At 35.0% G+C, this 27,553-nt stretch overlaps 1 protein-coding gene across 12 annotated transcripts in view; it reads right to left on the reverse strand.

Annotated features, from left to right (window-relative positions):
- LOC126762266 (pericentrin) overlaps nt 1-27,553 on the reverse strand; it is a 62,890-nt gene that overhangs the window by 28,084 nt on the left and 7,253 nt on the right. For 7 of the 12 annotated variants that reach the window (XM_050478885.1, XM_050478884.1, XM_050478889.1 and 4 more), the window contains exons 2-6: nt 16,511-19,255; nt 15,730-16,436; nt 15,422-15,647; nt 15,220-15,360; nt 13,888-14,223 (exon numbers count right to left, since the gene is read on the reverse strand). In XM_050478885.1, coding sequence (XP_050334842.1) covers nt 13,888-14,223; nt 15,220-15,360; nt 15,422-15,647; nt 15,730-16,436; nt 16,511-19,255 — 4,155 coding nt within the window. The remainder of the gene's footprint in view (nt 1-13,887; nt 14,224-15,219; nt 15,361-15,421; nt 15,648-15,729; nt 16,437-16,510; nt 19,256-27,553) is intronic. The other 5 variants (XM_050478891.1, XM_050478892.1, XM_050478894.1 and 2 more) reach the window with 2 other exon arrangements.

Here is a 27,553-nt window from a genome sequence, read left to right on the forward strand (position 1 = left end):
GAGGCCGTTTATGTTGTTATGTCCAAAAAGATAAAGATCCTGCAGCAGCTATTTACAAAGAGAAGTGACAACATCATTGACATTTGTAAATATCACTCTCACGTAGTAATTATGTACATGCCCTTCAACACCACAAAAATAACAAACCTGGTCCTTTTAACCGAGTTCTGCCCACGCGCCACTTCACAAACTCATTCATAAATGCGCATGTCAGCGCATGTTTCAACACCGACCAAACCCTAGAGGAGCCACACATGTTTGTTGTTTGTGTTATTCTTCACTTTCGTCAATATTTGTTTATTATTGTAAGTTTTGAAGGGATTCGTACACAGGTAAATGTTAACTTCTCTTCACACCTCTCGTGACATAATAAACAAAACAACGGATTAGACATGTTATTGTTTTTCTTCATGAATACATGAAGGCTCGTGTAAATCTATAGAGTGCAAGTTTAGTAAACAAAGCATCGAAGTGATTTGAAGAAAGAGCCATTTAAATAGTGACGTAATGCAACGGAAAGGGTTATTGTTCTCTAATTACTTTAATAATGGTAAAAACAATACAAAAATAGTAATCTTAAACTCCGGCTTTTTTAAATTGTTTTTTTATTAAATTTTATATATGATCACTCATAGGACTGCGTCGAATAAAATTGTTCAATTTTTATAAACTTACTTATATATCGTCACCTAAAATGCAAAATAACGTAACAACATTTTCGATTTTTTTTTTTATATTTTAAAAGTTTAACTATTCAAGAATATGTGTACAAGAGGATTTTTCAAAATTCAAATTATTTTCGGAGATATAGGCATTTTTCGACCCGGCATCCAAACTAGTTCGGCCGGAACTAATCGAACAAAAGACTTTACGCGAAACTTTAAGACAATTTTATTGGACGCAAAATTTTTACATAAACATATTTATTCATTTTAACCATTTTTAGGAATTAGACATTATGGATTTTTCGGCAATTAATGTTAGCGTAAAATATTTTAGGTGAGTAGCGATCGTCCGAAGCAACAAAATATAAGATTTTTGATGTGACGCGAACCCATGACCTAAAAGCTCTCAGCCTTAATGGTCGCCTACCAATTAATGAACGCTTAAATATAAAAATCCAAGTTACCCTCAATATCTTCCAACTTTTTGCATCTTAATTGATAATTTAATTGTAATTCTAATCTAAAACTTCTACTCAACCTAAAAGTCAATGAACCATTTGGCCATGATATCCCTCTATCTCTCCCTTAATTGACTTATCACTTTTGCTGCAGTATTTATTTCCTCTCACAATTAAAAAATACTTTATGGAAAAAATAGCAACAATTATTCTCCAACTGCATGCAGCATATCCGCAAATAATCATTTGCTTTTAGTTTTGAGAACTCTCATTTCGCCAAGTGCACTTTCAAGGCAAATCAATAAAAGATTAAAGGCCAAATCTTGGTGAGATTACAGCACTAATGAAATGTTCATCAATCAGGAATGGAACTTTTTGTTTTCGTTTGCAAGTTAAGTCGTACACACGTACATACATATGTACACACATGTGCAACGTGCTAGTTATGCGCACAAAGTTTTTGTTTCTGTTTTTAATTCCGCTTATCGGCTGTTCCTATTTTTGTGTAAGCTTATATTCTTTGTTCAATATAATCATCAATCGATTGCGATTAAAACGCATAAACGCTTGCTTTAGTCACTGACTAAATTAATTTGGCGCATTCGCACTCGCACAGCGTTCCTTTGGACTCGGAAAATTGCATGAACTTTGGAGAGTCCAACAAATGGCTGCAGCCACTTTTATTCTTACGAGCAGCACACAAATTTGCGGTATGCCGAGTGTTTTAAGCACATATGCTTATACAGACATACTTGAATATGCATGCAACATAAATATGTGAAGAAGAAAATACGTGCAACCGTTGCATTACAGTGTTGTTGTAGTTTTATTTATAGCTGGACACGCGGACAACACTTGCTGTGGAGATAATTTTGAGTGTTTTTGGCAACGGTTTTTATTTAAAGAACAAATGTCCACAGTCCACCGAAGCTAGAATACCCTTCACATATTTTATGAAGATCTTTATCTTGATTTTCATCGGTCAATTTGAACGTCAATTATATGCTATAGTGGTTCGATCTAAACAATTTGTAGATTGTAACGTTGCCTTGGACAATAAAATATACCAAATTTGGTGAAGATATCTTGCAAATAAAAATGTTTCCTTACAAGGACTTGATTTTGTTTATTCAGTTTGTATAGCAGCCGTATGCTTTAAAAAGCAAAATGTCAGATCGATATCTCAAATACTAAAGATATATATGTACTTATGTATATATGCAATTTATAGGGTCTCCGACGTTTACTTCCGGTAGTTACAAAATTCGTGGCAAATTTTATAAACCCTGTTAAGAGTTCCGTTGATATATGAAAAGACTGAAATAAAAGGTCACCACCAATGCGAAAACAGCATGTGGATGAGTTTTAAGTACTTTATTACAAGCAAGGAACATTAGTAGGTATTATTTGGTATTAATAGTTTGTCAAAAAAGTCTTGCGGTATTTTCGCTAGTTGGCGCTGAAAGCGCGTAATTCTAGTTTTATTCGTCGCATCGGGTCATGCTATACCTTTTTGGAAAGCTCATTTCACGCGCTAACACGTGTTTGATTGATTGTCGTTTCTTTTAAGTCGTTCGTGAGTTATATCGTCGCAAACATGGAGCAAAATAAAGAGAAAATACGGCATATTTTACAGTACTACTACGATAAAGGCAAAAATGCATCTCAAGCCGCCAATAAAATTTGTGCAGTTTATGGACCCGATACAGTTTCCATTTCCACCGCACAACGATGGTTTCAACGTTTTCGTTCTGGTGTAGAGGTGGTCGAAGATGCGCCGCGCTCCGGAAGGCCTGTCGTCGAAAATTGCGATAAAATCGCTGAATTGGTCGAAAGACGTAGCATCGGTCAAGAGCTGGGCATGAGTCATCAAAAATTCATTTCAATTTCAATACAAAAAAAAAAAAAATTCAATAAAAATACCGCAAGACTTTTTTGACAACCCATTATTTAATCCGATATTTAAAATATTTTAAATGTCGAAATCAAAAAATTTATGTCGATGCCGATACACTTAGCAAAAAAAACGAAATATTTCAACACCCTACATTTGCCGAATGGCGCTAAGCCGCTTTTACTCAACTAAGAAATTATTGTTAATACATATATGTATGTACATAACTTTTGATGATAATAATTATGAAATTTTCAAAATCGACTAAAAATTCCATCTACTCTTCATGACTGTCTGTCTAACAGTTTATACTTATAAGCTTAAGAGCTATCACACATTCGGCTTCCGAGAAAGGATCAGCGAAAATTATTTTTAAATACATATATTTAATTTTACTGCGAATTTTTAATATAATTTGTAGAAATAAGCTCATAGTTTTGCTTCAAATTGAATACAAACCACTAATTTTTTCTGAAAGAAACCTAAAAATTCGGCTTATAACTAGTTGAATTAACTGCAAGAAATGTCAACTCTATAAGTACAAGCAAAATGTATTTAACGCCTTCATCATCAAGAGATTGGCACACATTTATATGTAATACGCAAATGTTGATAAAATCTATAATAAAAAAATTATATTACCAAAGAACTGCCAAAATATCACCGTTAATCACAATACATCGACACACAACGTCGATTTTAATTCTGCCGGTACTTGGTTATATTTATAGAGCTGTCACCAACAATTTTCCACACACAAGTTAAAAATTATTTGAGTATTTATTTTTAAGAATTTCGTTGCCACTGTTAAACAGAATTTACACACAGGTCAAAATCTGATATTTATGATACTTTTGCATTTGCATACATTGCATTAATTATTTTAGAAAACGTGTTTACTTTTTTCTAAAAATCATTTCACTTTTCACCACACGCGTTCTAATTCAAAATAGTACGAATTTAAGCACTTTAAATGACATAGACACGATTTGTCGTCTATTTCGATCAACATAGAATTCGAGCATAAAACTAGACCGTTTGCTCAATGAACGCACGCAAACAAATCTCACGATGTACTGATGCTGTTCACTAACAAATCGAAAACTTTTAATATTGAAAAACAATGCGCAGCGTGAGAGAGAGGAACGTTGAAAGCATCTTCATCTTCACTGGATGATAACAGAGCGCAAAAGTGGAGAGTTAGAGAGTGAATGGAGAAAATCTGGACCAACGAAATGAAATTAACTTTGGAATGATCATTAGTATGAGAAAAATATCAAATAGAAAATCAATTGCTGAGGGACAATGTCGAACTAGAGAACTTGCAACAAGAACTTTAATCTATTTATTTGTAATTATGTACTATGCGTAATGACACAACAAGTTCAATGGCATTAAATAAGTGGATCTTTTACGTAATAAACTCTTTCAAGGTTAAGCACTGAATATAATAAAATCGTTCTATGCAATTTTTTGCACTAACTTAACAGGGTAGTGTTCAATTGCATTGAGATACCTTAAATATTAGCGGATATGAGATTAATTGTAGAATTATCTTGCTTAGACATACATACATAGTTATGTAAGAAATAAATTACCAATTTTTTCCATTAAAGCCTTTCCGCATATTTATAAACATAAATTTATTGTATTGTGGGCAAAAATTAGTAAGACTTTTAATTTAAATTTCCAGAACGACCATTAACATCAAGTGATGATCAACACGTCAATAAAATAAAAGAATTGCTGCTTGAGAATTGACGATTAACAGTCAAGGAGAGAGTGAGCCGTCAGCCGTCAAAACAGGTCAAAAATCAAGGTTATGTTGACAGTTTTCTTCAGTTGTCGGGGTGTGATGCACTAAGAATTCTTTCTGACCGGCCGACAACTCTTTTTTTTGCACCCCGATAATGCACAGTCGCATACTGCATTGATTCTTTGTGAGTTTTTCGCCAAATTTTCAATCAATATATCATGCATTATTACTGTTGAAACAAATTTTGATATATAATAGATAAGCTTCAACTAAACTCAACGCTGAAATATGCCTTCAAAAACTCACCATAATATTCTGGAAAGCTTTTAGCCATTTGTGCCTAAATATATTTTGAAAAATTGAGGAAACCTCATAATAATAATAATACCCAACGATTACCCTCCTCCCGCCCAACCGACGCGAGGGGCGCAATCCGCGAACGAGCGGAATTAGCCGAGTCATAAAAGGCAAGAGAGTTTTAAGCGTTGCGATCTTAAGCTGCTCAGCTACAGAAACAAAAATTTCAACAGCCGAAATTAAGAATTAGATTAAAGTTTATAATTATTAAATGTTACTTGTTAAGAGTAGATAAAATAATTTTTTTAATGGTAAAGAGTGAGTCTGTTAGATCAAATGTGCTGGAATAAAAATTGAAATCATGACATATACGACGGAATGGTTCGTTTAACTTAAAATTTGTTCTAGATAATTGTAAAAGTAAGGGTCTAAACTGCCTGGTAGGGCGAGCGGGAACGTTAAAATTAATATCAGATAAGAGAGATGGGCTACAGACTGACCCATTCATGAGTTTTACAAGAAATATTATACCAAGCATCTCCCTACGACTAGCGAGTGTCGGGAGATTTATAAGTTTTAAACGGTTAATGTAAGGGGGAAGATTTAAACTGGAATCCCAATGCAATGATTTAAGGCTATATTCTTAGTGAGTTGCATCTTTTCTTCACAGTATTGAATTTTTCTCACAGAATAATTAGGATACAACGCCACACTAATTTTTATTACAGTTATTGGGGTCTTTGTATATTGTGAGATTCCTCAAAAACTATTTGTTTTACAATTTAGTGTACCAACCGATATGAACGATGTAAATGTCGAACAGACTGAAATTCGTACATACAGGTACTAGGGAAAGATCTGTAGCTACACAACCAATTCACTGTCCCATATATACGGTTTGAGATGAACCAGATTTCATCTAGTTTTGGTAGTAAACTCAAGTATGTGCGTGACATTTACTGTCACTGTCATTGGCATATTTTACATATTCACCGATTCTTACGATATAAAGTCAACTGGAACATAAATATTTTCATGTTCGGTATAATTTCGGTATATATCATCAAAGATCAAGGTTTATTGTAAAACATGTTGTGTTTTGATTGTGTGTTGGAAAGTTGCGTAAAATGCCAAATAATTAGAAGAAATTAACGCGTGACAAAAAACTTCGCATATTGGGATTACCATAGATGAGGAAAAGTGATCTTCTCGCAAATATCAGCTGGAATTGGTTGTACCCATTCAAATATTGTTCGTCTTTTACAAAAACAGAGAATAGTGATGTTTTGTAACGTAAAAAGGGATCATGTCGAAAGTCAACTGAGAGAAATAACAATTTACTACGGTGGATAAGTTTAAGGGGTTATATACACTTGTGTTGGAAAAATCGATATTTTTTATTGCATTTTTTAAAAGTATATCCTTTTATGATTATTTCTTCCAAATTTCATAGAGATCTGAGCACTAGACTAAAGTTACAGCTGTCAACAGCGCGCTTATCCCTTGTGCCCCCGGGTATGTGCCAAAACTTTAAAGGCGATTATCTCAAAATAATGTTTTTTAAAAAGTACCGTTGCGGTAAGCAAGGTTTCTCAAGAGCCATGTGACCCATCGATCTCATTTTTTACTACAATATTTCATACATGAAAGTAGGATTTTTTTATTTGAAACACGAGTTTTTTTTTGGAATAAAAAACTGAATTTTTAGGACCACAAAAATCGATTTTTTCAGTGAAATCATCACCACTTGCATAGAAATATTTATTTCCCCAAATCGTTCGTTCAAGTATGACGTTATGCTATAAACTAAAGAAAACTGTTCTTTTATTTGATTACAGATGAAATGAACCATCACCTTACTTATCACGCTCACCGCAAAGCGTGTAAGTGTAAAAAAGAGTATCGGCAAAACAGCTTTAGTGCCAACAAATGCGCACATTTTTCAATATCGGGTTTTTTTAAGAGCTTGATAACTTTTTTAAAAAAAAACGCAAAAATTTGCAAAGTTGGTTCTTTAAAACGAGAGTATTATAGTTTTGTTGACCGCGGCTGCATAACGGGCAACTTTTTCAAGTTTCGTAAGTCTTAAAACTAAAAGGAATAGTTGCTGGCTTATTTCTGATATAGACTATATATAGTCTAAAGGCAAATCGTCTTGATTCTCCGAAGTTTTCCCTCAAAATGGCCATAGAATCGACTGTGTGGCATGTAGCGCCATCTTGTTGAAACCACATGTCAACGTTCATGTTCCATTTTTGGCAACAAAAAGTTTGTCCGTAGCGATCGCCATTCACCGTAACGTTGCGTCGTCCATCCGTCAATGATTCCACCAGCGTACAAACCACACCAAACAGTATTTTTGAGATGCATGGGCAGTTGAAACCAAGATCATGCGATTTAACGCCTTTACGACTATTTTTCGGGGCTACGTCAAGCTCCATAAGAAGGTTAAACATTTCGAAGATTCGGGCAAAATCTCGGCCCCGTATGGACCACCTAAGACGCAGCCGCGGTCACAAAATGTAAATGTCATGAACCAATCTAACGTTTCAAATAAAGAACCGATGAGATTTTGCAAATTTTATGCGTTTTTTTTTAAAAAAGTCATAAAAAATCACCCGATAATACCAAAGTGATCAGGGTGACGAGTAGAGTTGAAATCCGGATGTCTGTCTGTCCGTCCGTCCGTCTGTCCGTCCGTCCGTGCAAGCTGTAACTTGAGTAAAAATTGAGATATCATGATGAAACTTGGCACAAAGGATCGCATTAAGGAGGGACATATTTGGACGTAATTTTTTTGGAAAAGTGGGCGTGGCCCCGCCCCCTACTAAGTTTTTTGTACATATCTCGGAAACTACTATAGCTATGTCAACCAAACTCTATAGAGTCGTTTTCTTCAGGCATTTCCATATACAGTTCAAAAATGGAAGAAATCGGATAATAACCACGCCCAACTCACATACAAAGGTTATGTTGAAAAGCACTAAAAGTGCGTTAACCGACTAACAAAAAACGTCAGAAACACTAAATTTTACTGAAGAAATGGCAGAAGGAAACTGCACCCAGGCTTTTTTTTAAAATTGAAAATGGGCGTGGCGTCGCCTACTTATGGACCAAAAACCATATCTCAGGAACTACTAGACCGATTTCAATGAAATTCGGTATATAATATTTTCTTAACACCCTGATGACATGTTCGAAATATGTGTGAAATCGGTTCACAACCACGCCTTCTTCCAATATAACGCTATTTTGAATTCCATCTGATGCCTTCTCTGTATAATATATACATTACTAACCAATGATGATAGCGGAATAAAACTTTACACAAATACGGTATTTGAAAAATATGTAAATGACGGATAATTAAATCTCGATTATCACTTTATCATGCGAGAGTATAAAATGTTCGGTAACACCCAAACTTAGCCCTTCCTTACTTGTTTTATATTTTGTTTATACATTGCAACTAGTTCAAATAAAAGAAAGGACTATCAAGCAACTTGAATATGATTTAAACATATACATAATTACAAAATGACAAAACTACTATGAGAGTATTGGCTAATTTGAAAGATCGCTGGGTTTCAGGCGTTTGAGTCGTCTTGGTGGTCCATCTCTAGAAGTTAACATAGCTACTTCTTCGTTACAGTGCTGTAGCAATATTGCACTATGTGCTGTTGCAATTTTTAATATTTCTGCGGTAACCGAGTTTTCGCCAAGATCACGCTCTATATCAGAACGTCTACAATACCAAGGTGCGTTAGTATATCCCCAGAGTTGTGCACCATAACTCCATATCGGTTAGAGAATTTATTTTCCTCAAAGGCTTTTTCAATAATGTGTGTAATCCTGTGGATTTGATTAATCGTAGAATGGTTGGCTCGAAACCCAAACTGATGCGCTAGAATTATGGTTTTTCGTTCAGTAATTTTATTGATAAGTTTTATGAGAATTTTCTCAAAAAGCGATATTATCGGTAGAAGTGGTATTTGCCTGTAAGAAGATACATCATATCTTGGTTTTCCTGGCATTGGAGCAATTTTCCAATAAGTTGGCACGTATTTAAGATGAAAAGCCGCATTAATAATGTTGCTAATTTTTACTATACTTATTTGAGGAAGCTGTTTTAGGACCTCGGCAGTAATCAGGTCGTAACCGGGGGATTTTTTGTTTTCCAGATTTTTGATTTCCTCACTTAGCTCACTGCTTGTGCAACTTGAGATTTCTGGAAGCAGTAGGATAATCTACGTGGGTTTCATATGGGGAGAATATTTTGGCTAAATAATCTGAAAATACTTCTGCTTTTTTTGAATCGTCTCTGGCCCAGCTATCAGCACTTATTTTAATGGGACATACTAGAGTTTCTGCTGTTTGTAGTCTTTTACAGCTTTTCCAAAGAGAGTAGTCGGAATTTCTTAAATTGTTTAGGGAGCGACGATATTTTAATTTTTTCATTTCATTTTTAAACCTCTTAATTTTCCGATTAAGATCTTTAGAAACTTTATTTACAATAGACTTATCAGCTGGGCAACGAGTTTGGTGCCACTTACGTCGTGGCTTTTTCTTTAATTTAATTATTTCTCTTATATCATTGGGATATTGAGAGTTTACAGCAATTTTCCTTAATTCCGGTGTACTTTTCCAAGCTGCGTGTTGCATACTTATTGTAAAGTGTAAAATTTCAGATTCCAACTGGTCTGTATTTAATATAGAGTCATATTTACTTTCGTAACATTCCATGATCGTTCTAAAGTATTTCCAATCTGGACGTTTATTATACAAGGCCGCTGTTTTGTCCTTTAAGATGACGGAAAATAGATTGTATGATCCGAGTTAAGGTCATAACCCTGATTGATCGACAAATAGTTCCGGGATATTTTGCCGACAATGAAAAAATCTATCGGGTCTGGAATCTTTTGATTATCTAATGGCCAATATGATGGTAAGTTCGTCGAGAATGCGGAACTTCCGGTTGATTGCAATGTTTTATAGAGTTCTCTCCCCTTTGTAGTCGTAAGCCTTCAACCCCAGTGCGTGTTCTTTGCGTTGAAATCCCCACCCATTATGAATCTATACCTGTGTCTGTTTATTAAGTGTTGGTTCTCTTCAAATTGGATTTGATGCCTTGGAGGACTGTACACAGAGGTAAGTGAGACTCCGTAAATAGTCACTGTTGTAGCTTGAAACTTATCAGTTGAAAGTTTTTCTTCCTCAAAATGTTAAATGGTTTTTTTAACAATATTGCGCTTCCGCCACGAGCACAATTGTTAGGATGAATTGTATGGTAAGTTTTATAGTTTTTAATTTTAAAATACGTTAGTGACGTAAAATATGCCTCCGATATCATACAAACGTCAACATTTTCCGATGATTTTTTAATGAAAAATAAATTCAACAACTTTGAACTTATATAAATGTACCAACAGTGTTCAACTATTTAAAAAAAATCCCGTCTTTGCGAAAAAAAATCATTAAAAAAATCGATTTTGATCGATCAAACTCTTAATGCTTAGTAGTGTGGGTTTATAAGGAAAAAATGAAGGTTCTTGTTTTTTTTTAGCTAAAAAGTACCATAATTGGGATCAAAATGATTGGGAACGGATTATGTGGTCTGACGATATTTAATTTGCTAAGCTCACAAAATTTTCATTACGTGCGCCGTTCAGTTGAGAGGTTCTAGGATAATTGTGCAGTAAATAAAATTAAATTTCCTCAAAGAGAAACGATTTGGGGCTGCTTTTCATACCATGTATTGGGACCTCTGCACCTAGTTGATGGGGCACCGCTATGCCAACCTATGATCCTATTTAGCTCGCATTTTTATTTTTAATTGGCCAAAAAATTTAAGGATCGGAAAACTCGACCGATTTAAACCCTTTTGAGCACTTATGGCACATAATGAAGTTTGAAGACGCTAATCAGAAGCCAACAAATAAAAATCAATTGATAAAGATTTTAAACCTGGTTTGGTATGGTCCCGTTATAAGGAAATCAATTATAGTCGCTTAATTCGCGTAAATACAGACAAACAGATATATGTACATGGCTAATTCATGACTCAACTCGATACCATGATCACGTCTCCGACGTTTCTTTCCGGGTTTTACAAACTTCGTTGCAAACTTAATATGCCCATGATCATGCTATAATGACACATTCTAAATTGTTGACATCTGATGAAAATATTCTTCTCGAAGTTGTAGTGAACTTTACTTTTTATATTATATTATGTAACAGCAGCCCCATCGACTGTGGTAACATATGTAAGTATTTACAGTATGAAGTAAATGACGTCCAAACACGTGAGCACTCGAATACCAAAATAGACTCTAAATTTAGGAATAAGAAATCAAAGGCACACAAAAGAAAAGAGGAAGTAAGTGCCACTTCTTTAAATGAAAATAAAACCAAAGATGATGCTAGTGTACGCGTCGAAATATATGTATACTCATCGTGGATATTTGCTTTGAAAGCCGGGTGAAAAAATAAATAAATACATTCCCGTAAAATCATATGTTTTGTATCCAGATAGGCACCGATATGCATCTTATTTTGGAAACAAAGGCGAAAGGTACAAAAGTGCTCAACAATTTATAAATAAAAGTTAATGTTATTTGGTTGCAATATTATTGTCTTTATGATTACTAAAATCGAGTATAAACTTCTAACTATAATTCAATTTATTACTTGTCGGTTCTTTAAAGTTTCACAAGGTACTCACTGAAAGAGTCCAACGAGTATGTGTTCGTTGAATTAATTACCCAAAACATTAACTGCAGGAACTGCAAATCAGACATCTTACTATATTATTAAACTGATCTGTAAAATATTTATTTCAATTTAATAGCAATGCAGAGGTATAACAGTATTATTATAACTTTTTGAGCACGATTAAACAAATATTCAGATCTGATACTCAGCTCAAACCCATAAATCACTGTGTATCAAAATTGTTTTAAATACGGCCAGTTTTCGAACTTCCGGGTGACTTTATACCGCATATATCGGCCAATATGTGTGTTATCTCAATAAAAATTAGAGAACGTGTTTTACTCATAGCAGTGTATCTTTCTGTCTAAAATTGGGCGAAAACTTGACTTAGCCTCATATAACTAATATCAAAATTTTCGAACATCCGGCTGACTTTACTCCATATAGGTTGGTTATTGTAAGTATGTGAGGTACCTTAATGAAACCCTGGTAGCATTTTAAAAGTCTATGGCATGTTAATCATATGTAGTATTGGCAAAAATAGAAAAAATTTAGTTTAATTTAGTTAATATTACCAAACTCCCATGGACTAACTCTTCGCTACATTTTCTTAATATAAAGCTTAGCTAGCAATTGAAGGAATTTCGCCTGCTTTAATTCCGGTAAGTTGCAAGAGTATAAAGTGTTCGCTTACACACGAACTTATCCCTTCCTTACTTATTATTTTAGTTAATTGTAAATAAAAAACTTGTTTGTGTTACTTTAAGAAAAGCGCAAGTACTAAGGAATGGTAATATTTATGGTTATAAACTGATGTTTTCTGATGTTTTCATGGAAATGTGTTACAACAAATTCGTGACTGGTGGAAAGAGGAATCATGAGTTATGGAAATGGAAGAGCTTCCGCATACATTTGTTTAGTATGAATTAATTTTTCATTAACAGTGAATGTCAGTTGAGATTCTAAGAGGCAGATTTATGATTTCGAAATCTTTTAAGAAAGTTTGATATTTGGCCGATCAGCTCAGGAAATGTTTTAGCCATGCGTCATATTCTTATATCATACTGAAGAATCCTATAAATTCACACGAATTGATTTAACGCTTATATTGTTTGTTGTGAATTGTTCTATGAGAAGCCTTTTCAAGCCAAAAATATATTCGCTATATAAGTTTAAGTTTTTGTTAATTTATATAATAATTAAGGCAAGATACTTAAGGCTGGATTTGAACCTGCAACGCACCAAATTGAAAAAAGAATTAAAAAAAAGCGATAGTTTAAGAAAAACTGTTAAAAATTTCTATTTTCTACTTTTATTTCTCATCCTTGGCAATTTCTTGTCCCAAACGATTCGAGTAGAAATGTCGAAACGTTAAAGCGATAAATAAAGTCCGTATTACCGCCAGTAGCGGTGCACCATTTTGGCAACACATCAAAGAAACGTGTAAAATCCCACCGCGACGCACATTTTTCACACACTCCAATGAATAAATCTGAAATGAATATTCAAATGTGTGCGAAAGCAAAGAAGGAAGATGGAAGTAGTGGATGTAATGTAGAATGAATATATCACAAGCAAGATGCCGCTGCATGCAAGAACTAAATTGATGACTCACAAAATGTAATAAAAAAGGAAAAATAATTAAAATAAAATAAAAAAGTATAAACATAGAAAATAAACAAACTAATTAAGTAGCTATAACACAAAATTCAGTTGCAAGTAAAAATTGTAAAGCAGCTTCCATTAAAGCCATTAAAAAAAAAAATCTTAAAAAATATCATCTTAATAGTATTGGAACTTACTACTCGAGATTGGGATTTATTTTTAGCTTATATGTAATTATTTGTAATTTTGTAAACAATAGGGATTTTCCGAGTCTTCGTAAACAAAAATATTGCTAAAGCAACTATTTCAAATTAACAAACGACGTAATTGAGTTATGAATATTATTTAATGATTTTTGTCCAATAAACTGATTATATTAAATATAAAAAAAATGTTATTATGAATATAATACGCAATGCGTTACGTTTTTAAATTTTATTAAATGCTTCAAAACATTAAATATGTGAGAAATGTAGTTAATTATATGGAAAAACCTACCTGTATCTGGGTTTCCAACTCATGCACAATATCTTCGCGAGCCAAAGTCAATTGCTCCTGCAAGCGTTTTTCATACTCTTCAATTATTTTTTGTATGACTTGTGATTCGTTGTGTAGATTCAGCTCATCCTGGTCAATGATAATCAAGGATGTATTGGAATCGCGTACTTGTAATGATACCGATTCTTGATTGGCAATATTGTTGGTGTTCTGTGGTTTTATTTCGCCGTCGTTTGTGGATTTCATATTATTTGTTGTCATATTTGTTATTGTTTTATTAAACATATTTCTGGCGCAAACATTAGTGGGCGAAGTAGCTGTTGTTTTATTAACCGACTATATATGTATGCATGTTGTTTCATTTTTATGTATGGATGTATATGTACATGTATGTATGCATGGATATTTCGGATGATGGCGTTAAGGCACAAAAAAGAGGATGCAAAAAAGACATGCGGTTAGCGTTCATAAGTAACAATATATATAATTAGTAAGTACTGTATTTAAGATACTTATGAGCAAGCCACAATACAATAATAATATAAACATACATATATACATAGGTTATTGGATAATTTATATTCTAGTCTTCTTTAAAGCTTTAAGTGTCATTATGTTTCGAACTCTAATTCCACAATCAAGAGAGCTGTTCCGGATTTATATATTTTCGTTTTTAATAATCTCCACAAACCAAAAATATTTTTTTATGTCTTATGCAACTAATCTGTTTTCTGATAGGAAAAACACCGTTGATGCAAAGCAATGCCTTGATAAGTGTTACGGCAATTTTTCGCCGCGCATTTAACTGTCAGGCAGTGCTTAACTGAAGTTTGTAGTGCCATAGCAGCACAAATGAAGCATTCTCTTCAGAAATGCCACAAGAAGCAGTAATTTCAGCTAAACGCGCAAAAATTCGCGTAGTTACGTTCGGTAATTGTAAAATGAATTTAAATGCGCTATTAAACCTCATTAGGATCTCAAATGAATATGCAGTTTTTATCATTTACGAAAAACGTAAAAACAAGTTCCCCCACCGACTGTATTAATCAGATTTGTTCCCCAGTGACTATTACCTTTTTCCCATACTAAAGAGTGGCTCACCAGGGTGATGAGAAATTGATGAGAGCAAGCATTAACTTTGTAATCCGAACAGATTCGCATTTATATCCGACAACTGTCACCAAAACAGTATTTTATGTCGATACAACAAAATAAACTATTTTATGAAATAAGAAACTATTCTACAATTTTTCACTTTGAGGCATTTTAAATATACATATGTATGTACTACATATGTAGTATATTTAAAAAGTTGTATATGTAAAAACTTACCAAAAATTCATCATCTGGATAGCGGCCCTCATAATACTTTAGTTTCTCGGTAAGGATGCGCACTTGTTCTTCATTCTTGAGTTGTATTTCTTGTAACTTTTGCTGATAGAAATCTTTCAACTCCAAAATTTCTTTTGTGCTCTAATATAAATAAATGCAGAATAACGACTTATTCGAAACTTTTTTGTTTTGAATAACTTACGTTGACATCTCCGTTGAATGCGTCAGATATGGGTGTAATTTGACGATGACTTGGGCTAAGTAAAAGCGCTGCACGTGCGCGTTTACGCGGAGAAATCTCTTTGGAACGTGATTGGGTGGCTGCTGCGGCTCGGTCCTCGGGCAATTGTTCCTGATCTGAGCCTTCAGAGGAAGATGTGTCACCTGGGTGGTGTTGCGATTTTTGCGAAAAGACATCGTCAGAAAACCTGAAAAGAAGTCATTGCGTTAATGATTCCAAAAAATCTACAAATATAATTATAATTTATTAATTTAAAGAAACAAACTTACTGTTTCTCGAGTTCGGCACATTTAGTTTCAAAATATTTGCGTAATTCTTCCACTTCTTTTGCATGTTTCTTGTCTTGTTCCTCGCGTAAACTTATTAATTTCTTCATTTCAATGTCTTGGTTTTGTTTCTGCGCCTCAAGTTTCTCAATAATATCCTTTTGATCATGTTCACATTTTATTTTGCACTTTTCTAACTCTTGGCTCAAATAATCATCGAACTTTTTCTGTACCATGAAAAAGAGACGTACTTCATTCGGGTTGAGATATTTCTGAAAATGTTCGATTTGCTTGCTGAAAGGTGGTTGCGACCATTCCGATACTGTCATATCTCCTCCACCGCTACCGTACATTTCCGTCGTTTGACGTGGCACCGAGAACTGACGCTCGCGAGAATTACGTGAATATTTGTCCTCATTGTCTGTGAAGAAATGCCGTTCTAAATCATCATCACTTTCGCTTATTAGATCCATTGATATCTCTGATATCCGTTGGCCATAATTGCTGTCCAAGTCCGTGCGTGGCCAATTTGGTTTACGCAAAGTGTCCAGTGCATCGGTTAGCTGCTTTCTGAGCAATTGAACTTCACTGGCAAGTTTGTCGCTTTCCATTTGCAGGTTTTCACGAACGTTCATTGATTGTTGTAGGGAATCCGTTAATTTGGCGATCAGTTCGTCACGCTTCGACACTTCCATGTAAATATCCATTGTCTGCAAGTGTTTCATTAATTAGTAATTAAAAAAATTGTAAAAGTCAAACGATTAGATTATTAGTCTTTACTTACCGGCCCACCGAATTCTTCTTGAAATGTGCGATACTCAGTTGAGCTTGTCACCAGCGAGCTGTTCGTATCTCTTCCCGAGCCAAGTTGTTCTGCAGAAAATGCGCCACTCGATTCGCGCCGCTGTGCAGTTTCCAACTGCAAGTTAAGCGCAGCCAAACAGGCGTCCTTACCGGCCACCATATCCTGCAGCTCCATCACTTTGCTTTCCAACATTTGCAGCATATTCAAACTAACTGTACTAGCCGAGGTGTTCGTTAAGTCTGCCGTATGCGCTTCCCCTTCGGCACGTATAGTTTTGCTATGCTCCTTACCCTCTGTTGAGGTGGCCGAACGTTCCATCGACAATGAACGATGCTCTTCTGCGGTAGAAAGTGAATTTCGCTCACTCTCTTCAGTGATGTCTTCGAGCACATCTTTAGTGTACTCACTTAAGGGTACACGCTCCATTGGTTTAACGATCTGCACATCCCCACTGGCATTGGCATTCATCATTTCTACTTCACTCTGCGAAATATTGATCTGTTGTTCTTTGCTCTGATGTTTCATGGCGAGAATACGTAATTTCATTAATTCCAAAGATGTGTCATCATCATCGTCGTCTTCATTAGCACCAACGTCAAGCTCTGGGGAAACACTGGTCACCTGGTTTTTGGCACCCAACATCTCGTTTAGAATGTCGCGCAAAGCATTTGTTGCTGAATTTATATCACATGTTGATGATTCATCGTCTTCTACTTGCTCTACAACGGTCTCTAAGGTCTCCACTTCAATGTTGGCCATTCCCTGCAGCTGCAGTGTTTCGGAGATAACCGCTAGTTTTCTTTCTACAAATTCGGTCTGAAGTAATGGCACATTTTGTAAGTTTTCAGTGCGATGAGTAGTTTCGGCTAAAATATTATGTGTGAATTCAGTCTCTGTTGAGTTGGCATTTTGGGCCGTTCCTTCTAAAAGGTGTGTTTCTTCTGGTTTTTCTACATTTGTTTTTGTATCAGTCTGACCCGCATCCAAATCGGTAACTATACGTTTTGATTCAACATTTTTATGTTCCAATTCGATAGGAAGTATTTTATTTTCAGGGTTTGTCAAATTGGCACACGCATTATTCACTTTTTTAACATTTTCCAGTTGTTCTTCAACTGTGTCTGCCAGTAGGCGGTTCACAAGGGATTCGTTATGCATAATAAAACTTGGATTGAGCGAGCTTAAGTCCCGGTCATCTAACGTGTATTCCAAACTATTTTTCTCTACAATTTCTTCGTATGAGTGGTCTTGTTCACTATGTACGGGCGAAATTCTCTCCACTCGTTTCTCCAACGCTGGAGATTGACCATCAGCTTGAAGTTGCTGAGAAGTTGTAATCACTTTTAAATTTTTGGACGTCAATGATTTACTTAACGATGCGTTTACCTCATTTTCTTCATTATTACTAGATCTTTGTGTCTCATCCGGCTCTGCCACTATTAATTCTTCACTCTTGAGCGAGTCTTCACCTTGCCGTGGTTCTTCTAGAAGATCTGATACATCATTCGCTGTGCTCTCGTTGGTTAAGCTCAGCTCACGTGGATCAGCTTCCGGGTTACTTAACACCGGTTCATCGTGATGAGAATGCACCATTATTTTCTCTAGTGGTAGGCTTACATCCAAATCATCAAATTCAATTTCCCCCGAATCACTTGCAGAAGCTTTACTGTGCGGAATACTGGCTTCAATAGACGTTTCATGTCTCGAGTGCGCTTGTACCTTGTCTGCTGGTATACTTTTATCAATATCATCATCATTGTCGTCTTCCTCATCATACTCAGCCAGAACAAAGTGCTGTGCTATATTTCCACCAGACAATTGAGCATCGTCAATCTTGAATTGTTCGTCTTCTTCTTCACTGGCATTTATTTTATTCACATTCCTCATTGAATGGAGGAAACTGTCTTCCTCTTCTAAATGTTGATCAGATTGCATTTTTTGTTTATTTATTGAAATTGGCTTTATATAGCCTGCTGATTTCGATGACTCCAATGAATGTGCTACGGACAACTCTGGTACATCCTCTTCACTAATTTCAATGGCCTCTTCAATTTCCTCCTCTATACTTTGCTCACCACTGCTGGACGTTGTGGCTGTGGTGATGGCACTTGGGTTACTATTCTTACGAGACGTCGTGCTTGTCGTCTCAGGCACTTCATCGGTCGTTGTCGGTGTTGTTGTTGTTGTTGTTGTTGTTGCCGTTGTTGCACTTTTTCCTAAATTGTCCATTTCAATGGATATTGAGCTAGTTGGCTCGTAAACAAGTGAGGATTCCGTCGTAGTGTCTGTGCGAGTAGAAGGGATTATCTCCTGTCGCAGTAATTCCTCAGTATTAGTACTGCTGCTATAGACCTCTGCACTACCAACGCGGTTGATTACATATGTGTGTGCTGAATTATTATCACTGTTTTCATCATCGTCGTTTGTCGAGTTATTTGTAGTGTTGATGTTGAATGTATCGAGTTCGAGCTGTGAGAGTATATCGGCCACATGTTGAACGTCGAGCTCTGTAGCAACAGGTTCATGTATCACGAAATCTAGTGTTGGTATGAATTCTTCGCTTCTTGTCGGTGGCACTCGTGTTTCGAATTGTTGCGCTAATCCGACAGATATGGCACTGCAATCTGTTGACTCTGCTGTTTCCTCAGCGGTAGTTTCTGACGGGTCCGATCGCTTACCGTCAATGGGTTTCAAATGGCCGCGAGGACGCAGCAAAGAAGTTATCTATAAAAAAAATTAGCAAAGGGATTGTTTAGTTTCAATCATATATACATATGTATGTACATACATATAGACTGTTATTCTTATATATCACTTGTAGAAAAACGAAGAAAATACATTTGAGTTTTTGTTTTTTACTAATTTTATATACTTATTTATTACTACTTAAACAAAAAAAATGTATGTGGAAACCAATGCAATGAAATGCAAGGACCTTAGAATATCTTCGATTTTTTATAATGCTCTCGCAAGTTATATACAAATATACTATATACAAGGTGCTTGAAATTGATGTATATGTTGACAGTATTAAGTGGAATGGAAAATATTATATTCGGTATGAGCACTAGAGGAGGTTAATATCCGGTTCAATACGCTTTTAGATATCAATAAACATTATCAAATTCCCCCTTATATCGGTCGTTGTAACAGGCAGTAACAGGACAAAAATTCTATCTTTTATTATTTTGTTATACATACTTCTGTGAACAAAAAATAGTAAGACTTTTTATTTTAAATTTCGCTCGATTACCCAAAAGTCGAAATATTTTTTTCTAGGTTGGTATAACTGTCAATGACATCTGTGCCCAATGTCACATTAAAATAATTATTAGTGTTTAGTACGCTGTTGAAGCATTCAAAAACAATGTTTTGGAGGTGTCTCAATCGGAGTGGAAAAAGTGCTTCGAAAATTGGTTTGAGCGCATGCAAAAGTGTATAAATCTTGATGATTCCTATTTTCCTTATTAGGCTAGAAATATATATAGCAGCCCTCGTATACGCTTGATTTCCTGAAGCACATAAAATACATTCGGCGATTTTTACGATGAATGAAATTATTCAACAAAAAAGTTCCATTAAATGTTCGAAAGGGCCTTCACTGATAATTTTTTTGTCGCGAGCATGAGTTTTTGATTGGTACAATTTATTCAAAGAGGGTCGAGAACGCATTGATGACGAATGATGTCCAGGACGATCATCGCCTTCAACTGATGATAAACACGTCAATAAAATAAAGGATTTGGTGCTTGAAAATCGACGATTTTCAGTCAGAATTCTTACTGGCATGGTTGAAATATCGGAAGGATGAGTGAAAACCATTTTGAAAGATCATTTGGCCAAAGAAAGGTGAAAGCACGATTGTTTCCAAAATCGATAAATTTTTTCGAAAGACAAAACAGCGTAGTGTTAACATCTGTGAAAATTGCTTTCCAATTACCAGAATGTCATGAAACGTATGTTATGTTACTGGCGATGAGTCTTGTATCTAAGCATATGTCCTGGAAACAGACGATTAATCGGCCGAATATCGTGAGCCGAAGCCGAAAAAACCACGTCAGCAGGTCAAAAATAAAGGTTATGTTAGCAGTTTTCTTCGATTATAAAAGTGTGGTGCACTCCGAATTCTTTCTGACCGGCCAAACTGTCAACAAGGAATACTATTTGTGTGTTATGCGTCGTTTGCGTGAAGCTATTTGTAAAAAGAGGCCGGACTTATGGGCCGAAAACTCTTGAGTTTTGCACCACGAATACACCGTGAGTTTATCGCCAAATTTTCCACCAATATCGCGCCGCAACCACCATATTCGCCAGATTTAGCTCCGTGTAACTTCTGGCTATTCTGGAAAATGACTTTAACAACTATTTCGAGGATTGATAAAAACTGGTTGTCGGTCAAGTTTGTGCAATTTTACAATACCAAAGAGGGAATAAGAATGCGCCAAGGGGTTTGTGGGACTAATATTCCACCGAAAATGAGGCAGCGTCATGCTTATGGCTCACACTTATTATTTAATTAATGTATACATATGGGCATAATATTGCTACAACTCTGCTCAGACATCCATCTTGATTATTGAAAGGTGCTATAAATTACCGTTAGTTGATTATGATAATCTTGTGATTTTTTTTTCTCTAAATTGATACTGTATTTTCTTATAAAAAAAACTTGTGAGGGGTATAAGCATACTGGGAAAAATGTATTACTGCATCTTCAGAAGAAGGCAGAGCAATAATTTATAAATCTGGGAAGGGCCTAGGTCTTTCTTAGTGACCAATGAAATCTGTTCTAATAAAACGAAAGCATTGGCTGACTTCGAAAGCATATTACTGCAAAGTATGAATACAGTTTGACTCCAGTATTTATGCATCATCGGCATGCAAAGCCAAACAATAATGCAAAATGTTACGTTGTATAATTTAATGTTACTGACCACCTACTGAAAAGTTTATTTCCACAGCTGTTTTTTTCGAGCGTATAAAGATAAAACACGTTAATATTAAAACCAAAAAAGTTTAATTATACGTAATTTCTTCCGTTTCATCGAAAATACAAGCACATACAATACATAAATAGCAAAATATATTATATTCTTGCCAACTACATTTTTATACCCTGAACAGGGTATATTAAGTTTGTCACGAAGTTTGTAACACCCAGAAGGAAGCGTCGGAGACCCTATAAAGTGTATATATAAATGATCAATATGTTGAGCTGAGTCGATTTAGCCTTGTCCGTCTGTCTGTCTGTCTGTCTGTCCGTCTGTCCGTCTGTCTGTATATATACGAACTAGTCCCTCAGTTTTTAAGATATCCTTTTGAAATTTTGCAAACGTCATTTTCTCTTCAAGAAGCTGCTCATTTGTCGGAACGGCCGTTATCGGACCACTATAACATATAGCTACCATACAAACTGAACGATCGGAATCAAGTTCTTGTATGGAAAACTTTCACATTTGACAAGATATATTTACGAAATTTGGTATAAATTATTTTCTAAGGCACCAATGTTACCTGTGAAGGGTATATTATATATAGTATCTTGTTTGTCATAATATCTGAATTCAATGTAAATTTAATATAAATTAATAAAACAATTAATTAGAAAAATATCGAAACGATTGCCTCATCGTTGTCAAATGTCAAGAAGGATGTGATGCGCGATTTTATCTGTCACTGCGCATCGAATCCCGGGTTAATGAGCCTCAAAACATTATTTAGTGTCACAAATATTTCGAATGATTTACAGAACATTATAATTTGTTCGTTACATTTCAATGAAGTCGAGTTTTTCGAAGTCAATTGACATTAATTATTAAAAGAAAAAAAAAATGTTAACTTTGGCTGCACCGAACCTAACTACAATGCTATTCACATGTGCAATTTTTATAGCATAAACGGTTATAAAAAGAGATTGTAGCGTTGCCTTGGGGAATTCTTCTTCTTCTTTACGGGCGTAGAAACCGCTTACGCGGTTATAGCCGAGTAAATAACGGCGTGCCAGTCGGAGATTCCAAGCAAAGCCAGGTCCTTCTCCACCTGGCGTCGAATACTTTCAGAGCTGGAGTGTTTTCGTCTATTCGGACGACATGACCTAGCCAGGGTAGCCCTTGTCTTTAATTCGCTGAACTATGTCAATATCTCATCGTTCCATCAAAATGCGATATTCGCCGTGCCCAACGCGCATAGGACCGTAAATCTTTCGCAGAAATTTTCTCTCAAAAACTCGCAACGTCGACTCATCAGATGTTTTTATAGTCCATATCTCTGCACCATAAGCAGGACGGGAATAATGAGTGACTTACACAAATAGAGTTTTGTTTTTGTTCGTCGAGAGAGGACTTTCTCAATTGCCTACTTAGTCCGAAGTAGCACCTGTTGGCAAGAGATATCCTACGTTGGATTTCGAGGCTGACGTTGTTGTTGGTGTTGATGCTGGTTCCTAAATAGACGAAATTATCTACAACTTCGAAGTTATGACGGTCAGCAGTGACGTGGACCCATTTGCTTCGCAGCCTTATCCATTCTGGAAAAAGCAGAACTAACGGCGCGGTTGTTAAGGCCAATGATGTCAATATCATCAGCATACACCAACAGCTGTACATTCTTGTAGAAGATTGTCTTTCCATTGGGAGTGTGTTTTACGTGGCGGGTCCCAAACCCAGCGTATAACCCTGTGTAGGGGATGTTTTGCCTTCTCACTTTAGCTCGCCTTCAAACGGATGTTCTTAGGCTACTCAGAGGATACTTGGTCATAGAAAAATAAAAATTTTACAATGCCAGGACTTGACTTTGGTCGGTCTGTTTTTATGGTAGTATGTCTTACAGTGGTCCGACATCCGCGGTTCCAACAAATCGGCAGCTTCTTGTGGAGAAAAGGACGTAACCGAGTGTTACAAACTTTGGGAAAAGCTTAACATACTTTGTTCAGGGTATGATAATACACATATTCCGCTATTGATGAAAAATATTTTCTTTGCGTGATTTGGAAACTAAGTAAATTCAGCTTTTTCTGGTGGCAATATTGCAATTCCGACATGTTTATCATTATAATTGATGTAATGCACCATTCTATTACAAACCATAGATAAATAAATTTTTAAATATGTATGAATGTATGTAAAGCGTATTACTCAAAACCTAGGCACAGTGTACTCGCCAGTAAAATTGACTCTTTGACCTCTGGCTTGTGCAGACAGCATGACAAAAGCCATTCATAACTTTTATAAAACAAATTAAATTCAGCAACAATATTTGAAATTCCACACTTCCATAGAAAATGAACACATATGTTTGTTGTGTGTGAAAATTAGAAAGGAAGTTTATCGTAATGGAAAAGGGTCTAAAACGCAATGAAAATAACAAAAATGCAGTTACTTGCAGACACACTTTTATTAATGTGACCTGATTAAACCGAGAAAATAGAGTTTCTTAATAATCTTTTGCTCGATGCGAATTCCAATAAACAATATACAACCCAAATAGCCGAAAAATAGATGAATAACAGCTGTGCAACCACAAAAAGAGCAAATGGCAGAAATTGAAATACTTGAAGAATCTTACTGCCAGATTTGTGCTTCAATTGTATATACATATATATATGTATGTATGTCAATTGTGTACACATAAATACTTACAGTAAAAAATTTCGATTTGTGGTATGATTAATAAACCGACTCGTAAGAAGAATACCTGCCTTCCACAAAATCGACGAAACTATTTCTAGCTAAATTTTAATTACTGCTAGACTGAGGGATAATCGGCACACAAATTTGCATGCGCTTCTACATACTATATGATTTATGGATAGCAGATCTGTATAAATTTGGCAATCGAAATCCGTCTGTGTCTTTTTTAAGCAATACTATGAAATTAATGCACTTTATTAAAACCAACCTAACCGCACCAGACATAATTTTTTTTTAATTTTTAGAAATTGATAACAAAAACAAAGTATTTAGTAGTCATTAGTTCCAAGTGTGGCAATACGGCAATACGGTAAGCCTTCGGTGAAAATTCAGTATGTTGCGTTGCCTTCTTGCAGTCACGAATCACTGTAAAAAAAACTAAGTTTCACCAAAAAAAATGAGTATTTTCGCAATAAGAACAAAACTGATTTTTCACTAAAATTCATTACCGTTTCCAGTATCTGAAAACCGAAAAAACCGGCCAGCGCTTTGCATCTAACGGAAAAGGTTTTCCTAGTTTTTTCATTCCTTTTTTTGTTTTGTATAAACAATCTTCAAGTCGAATAAGAAGAAACTTAAATGAATATAAATTTTTTTCTTTCCGCAATCAATTCGCGGGAATTATTTTTCTTTTTTTTACAAATTAACAAGTTCAATTCGATTTTCTTGAGGTGTCACGACGTAGCGTGAAATTAGAAAAAAAGAGTGCTCAGAATACAAACTATTATGGACCATTAAATACGAGTTGTACTTTGTGAAGAGGAATCATGTGACATCGAAAAGTGAGAATAAAGCTATTGTTCTCCTTTTTTAAGAATAAACCACTGCTGGGTCTAAGAATTTAATCTTGACCTCGCTCAGGTATACTTAAGGGATCGTCTCAGTGTGAAATTTTCGAAAAATCGATTTTTTTTTGTTGTATTATCGGATAGTATACACTGTATAAAACTTATTTTCTCCATTGCTCGTATATATTTATTGTTTACATTTGTTTTGAAATATTTAATGCTTTTGAAACAAAGGTAGTATTTCAGTTTACTACATTGCCATGTGTGTCACCAACGTAGTAAACAGAATACCATGATACCTTTACTATGGTATTGTTACTACACGTCTGTCTCGGGTATAATAAACATTCTCTCAAATTTTGAAATCGAAATTCAAATTATTGCGGTCGCTACCGCGTTTCTTGTAGAAAGGGAACAGAGTGAGGAACGGAGCGAGACAATCTTTAAAGGCGTTTTTCTCAGAATGGTGTTTCTCAAAACAGTTTCGACTCTTAAAGGAGGGTTTTGAAGATATCTGGTTCAATGTTTAGAGCACTTTTTCAACGTCATTCTCTATAGCGCTACTGAGCTTTTTTTTTTGTTTTTTGAAATCTTCCTTTTTTTCTATGAAAAACTGTCGAAAAAAGGCTAAGTTCGATAGTTTTGTACAAACCGCCGCCATTTGTCAAATTTCAAAAAAAAAAGCTTCCATAGCGCGATATCGACTTTGCCACAGATTAATAATATTTTGAAATATTTGTTTTAGATTAAAATTACGTCTGCAATCGTGGGCACTGTGCAGGGCCTTTTTTACGTGTAATTTTAGCAATTTATTTAACTATTATACACCCAATAAATAAACACAAAAAAAATCATTTTGTATTCGTCATGAATGTATTTATTTATAAAAGACCCGACCGATTAGTTAATTTCAACATTAAAAAAATCGCGAAAATATGAGATTTTTCGAAGGGTCACACTGAGACGATCCCTTAAGACTATATTTTTGAGCAGTTTTATAAATATGTGACTTAAACACTAAACGACATATTCGGAATAAGGCATGTTATAATAGAGAAGGTTATTACATGTAGTATGTGGGAGGGGGGATACTTCACAGATTAATTTCCATGAAAAATTAGTATATTTTCGTAAATTTTTTTAAAAGAAAGTACTCAATAGAATGTTTCGAAGTTCTTTGGACATAATAAGGCATATTTTCAGGTGTATTTTAAGATTTTTTTTTTTACAAAAATTTTGAAAAATAAAGGAGCTATTGCTGATTGCGCTGACATCTTTCCGGCCGAATGAGTAGCTGAAACAAAATAAATTCAAAAAGCGTTATAAGCCTAAAGATATTTCCTATACAATGACCTACGATTTTTGAAAGATATCAAAAATTAAAAAACGGCGTAATTCTGAAAAAAAATTTGGTTTTTTTGGTAAAAAATGTTCGTTTTTTAATGCCAAATTGACAATTTTCAACCAATCAAAAAGATCGTACGTCATTGTATAGTAAATTTATTTAACATTATTCAGTTTTAATTTGATTGAGTTGAGCGGTCAGTGTCTAGTTGATTTATGATGTCAGCAAATTTGAAAAATGTTGTTTCGAGAAAAACGCGTTTAAAATTTTATAAACCTGCGAGAACGCTGACATTCAAAAACTATTCAAGATGCGACCTTGTTGATTTCATAGAATAGTTTTGGAAATGTAAGCTATCGAAAAAAAAACAAACTTTTTTGAAAATGTCACAAAATGTCACGGTATAGCCGCTTAAACATTCAGTTTATTTTGCTTAGATAACTTACATAATGACTATTGACTATTAACCTGCCACGTACCCATAAAATGTTTACTGAGTTTTCAAAATATGTATATGGAGTAAAGTTAGCTAGATGTTCGAAAATTGTATTAGATATAAATATGAGGCTACTATAAGACAAGTTTTAACCCGAATTTTTAAATTTTAAGCAGAAAGATACATTGTAAATTCAGTAAAAGGGATATGAATGCTGCTGTACTCGTGTATTTGGGCTTTCGAGGTGCTTCACAGAAAATCTAAATGCCGTTAGAATGTTAAAATGTACTGAAGTCAGCTAAAATGCTTTACGTCAAAAATAATCATGATTGGATACTAGAAAAATACAAGAGTCCAAAACATACATAGAAACAGACTCTTTGCAAATGGACTCATCAGACGCCAACCAAATGAAAAATGTTTGGGCTTTAATGAAAGCCACAATATCAGGAAAACATTTGATACCAACAAAAGTGTTCATTCGGCTACTTCAACATACCAGGATGTCTCTTCCAGTGGAATGTGCCGAAAATTTAGTTGCAAGTTGTTAACAAAGATACGTAGATTGGCTTTTATATTTCGGGATTAGGCAACCCTGGAGTTGCAATCTGGCAACTCATAATTTTATCGTAGTTTGGCTTACTCAGAACGATATTCATCTCGGCCAAAAAATGTAATTAAATCACGAACATTTTTGCGCGATAATATTTTAAACTTTCGCCGTGGATTAACTCATACAGAGTGCATAGATAAACTTAATTAAAT

This window comes from Bactrocera neohumeralis, chromosome 6 (genome assembly GCF_024586455.1).
Source record: "Bactrocera neohumeralis isolate Rockhampton chromosome 6, APGP_CSIRO_Bneo_wtdbg2-racon-allhic-juicebox.fasta_v2, whole genome shotgun sequence".
NCBI lineage: Eukaryota > Metazoa > Arthropoda > Insecta > Diptera > Tephritidae > Bactrocera > Bactrocera neohumeralis.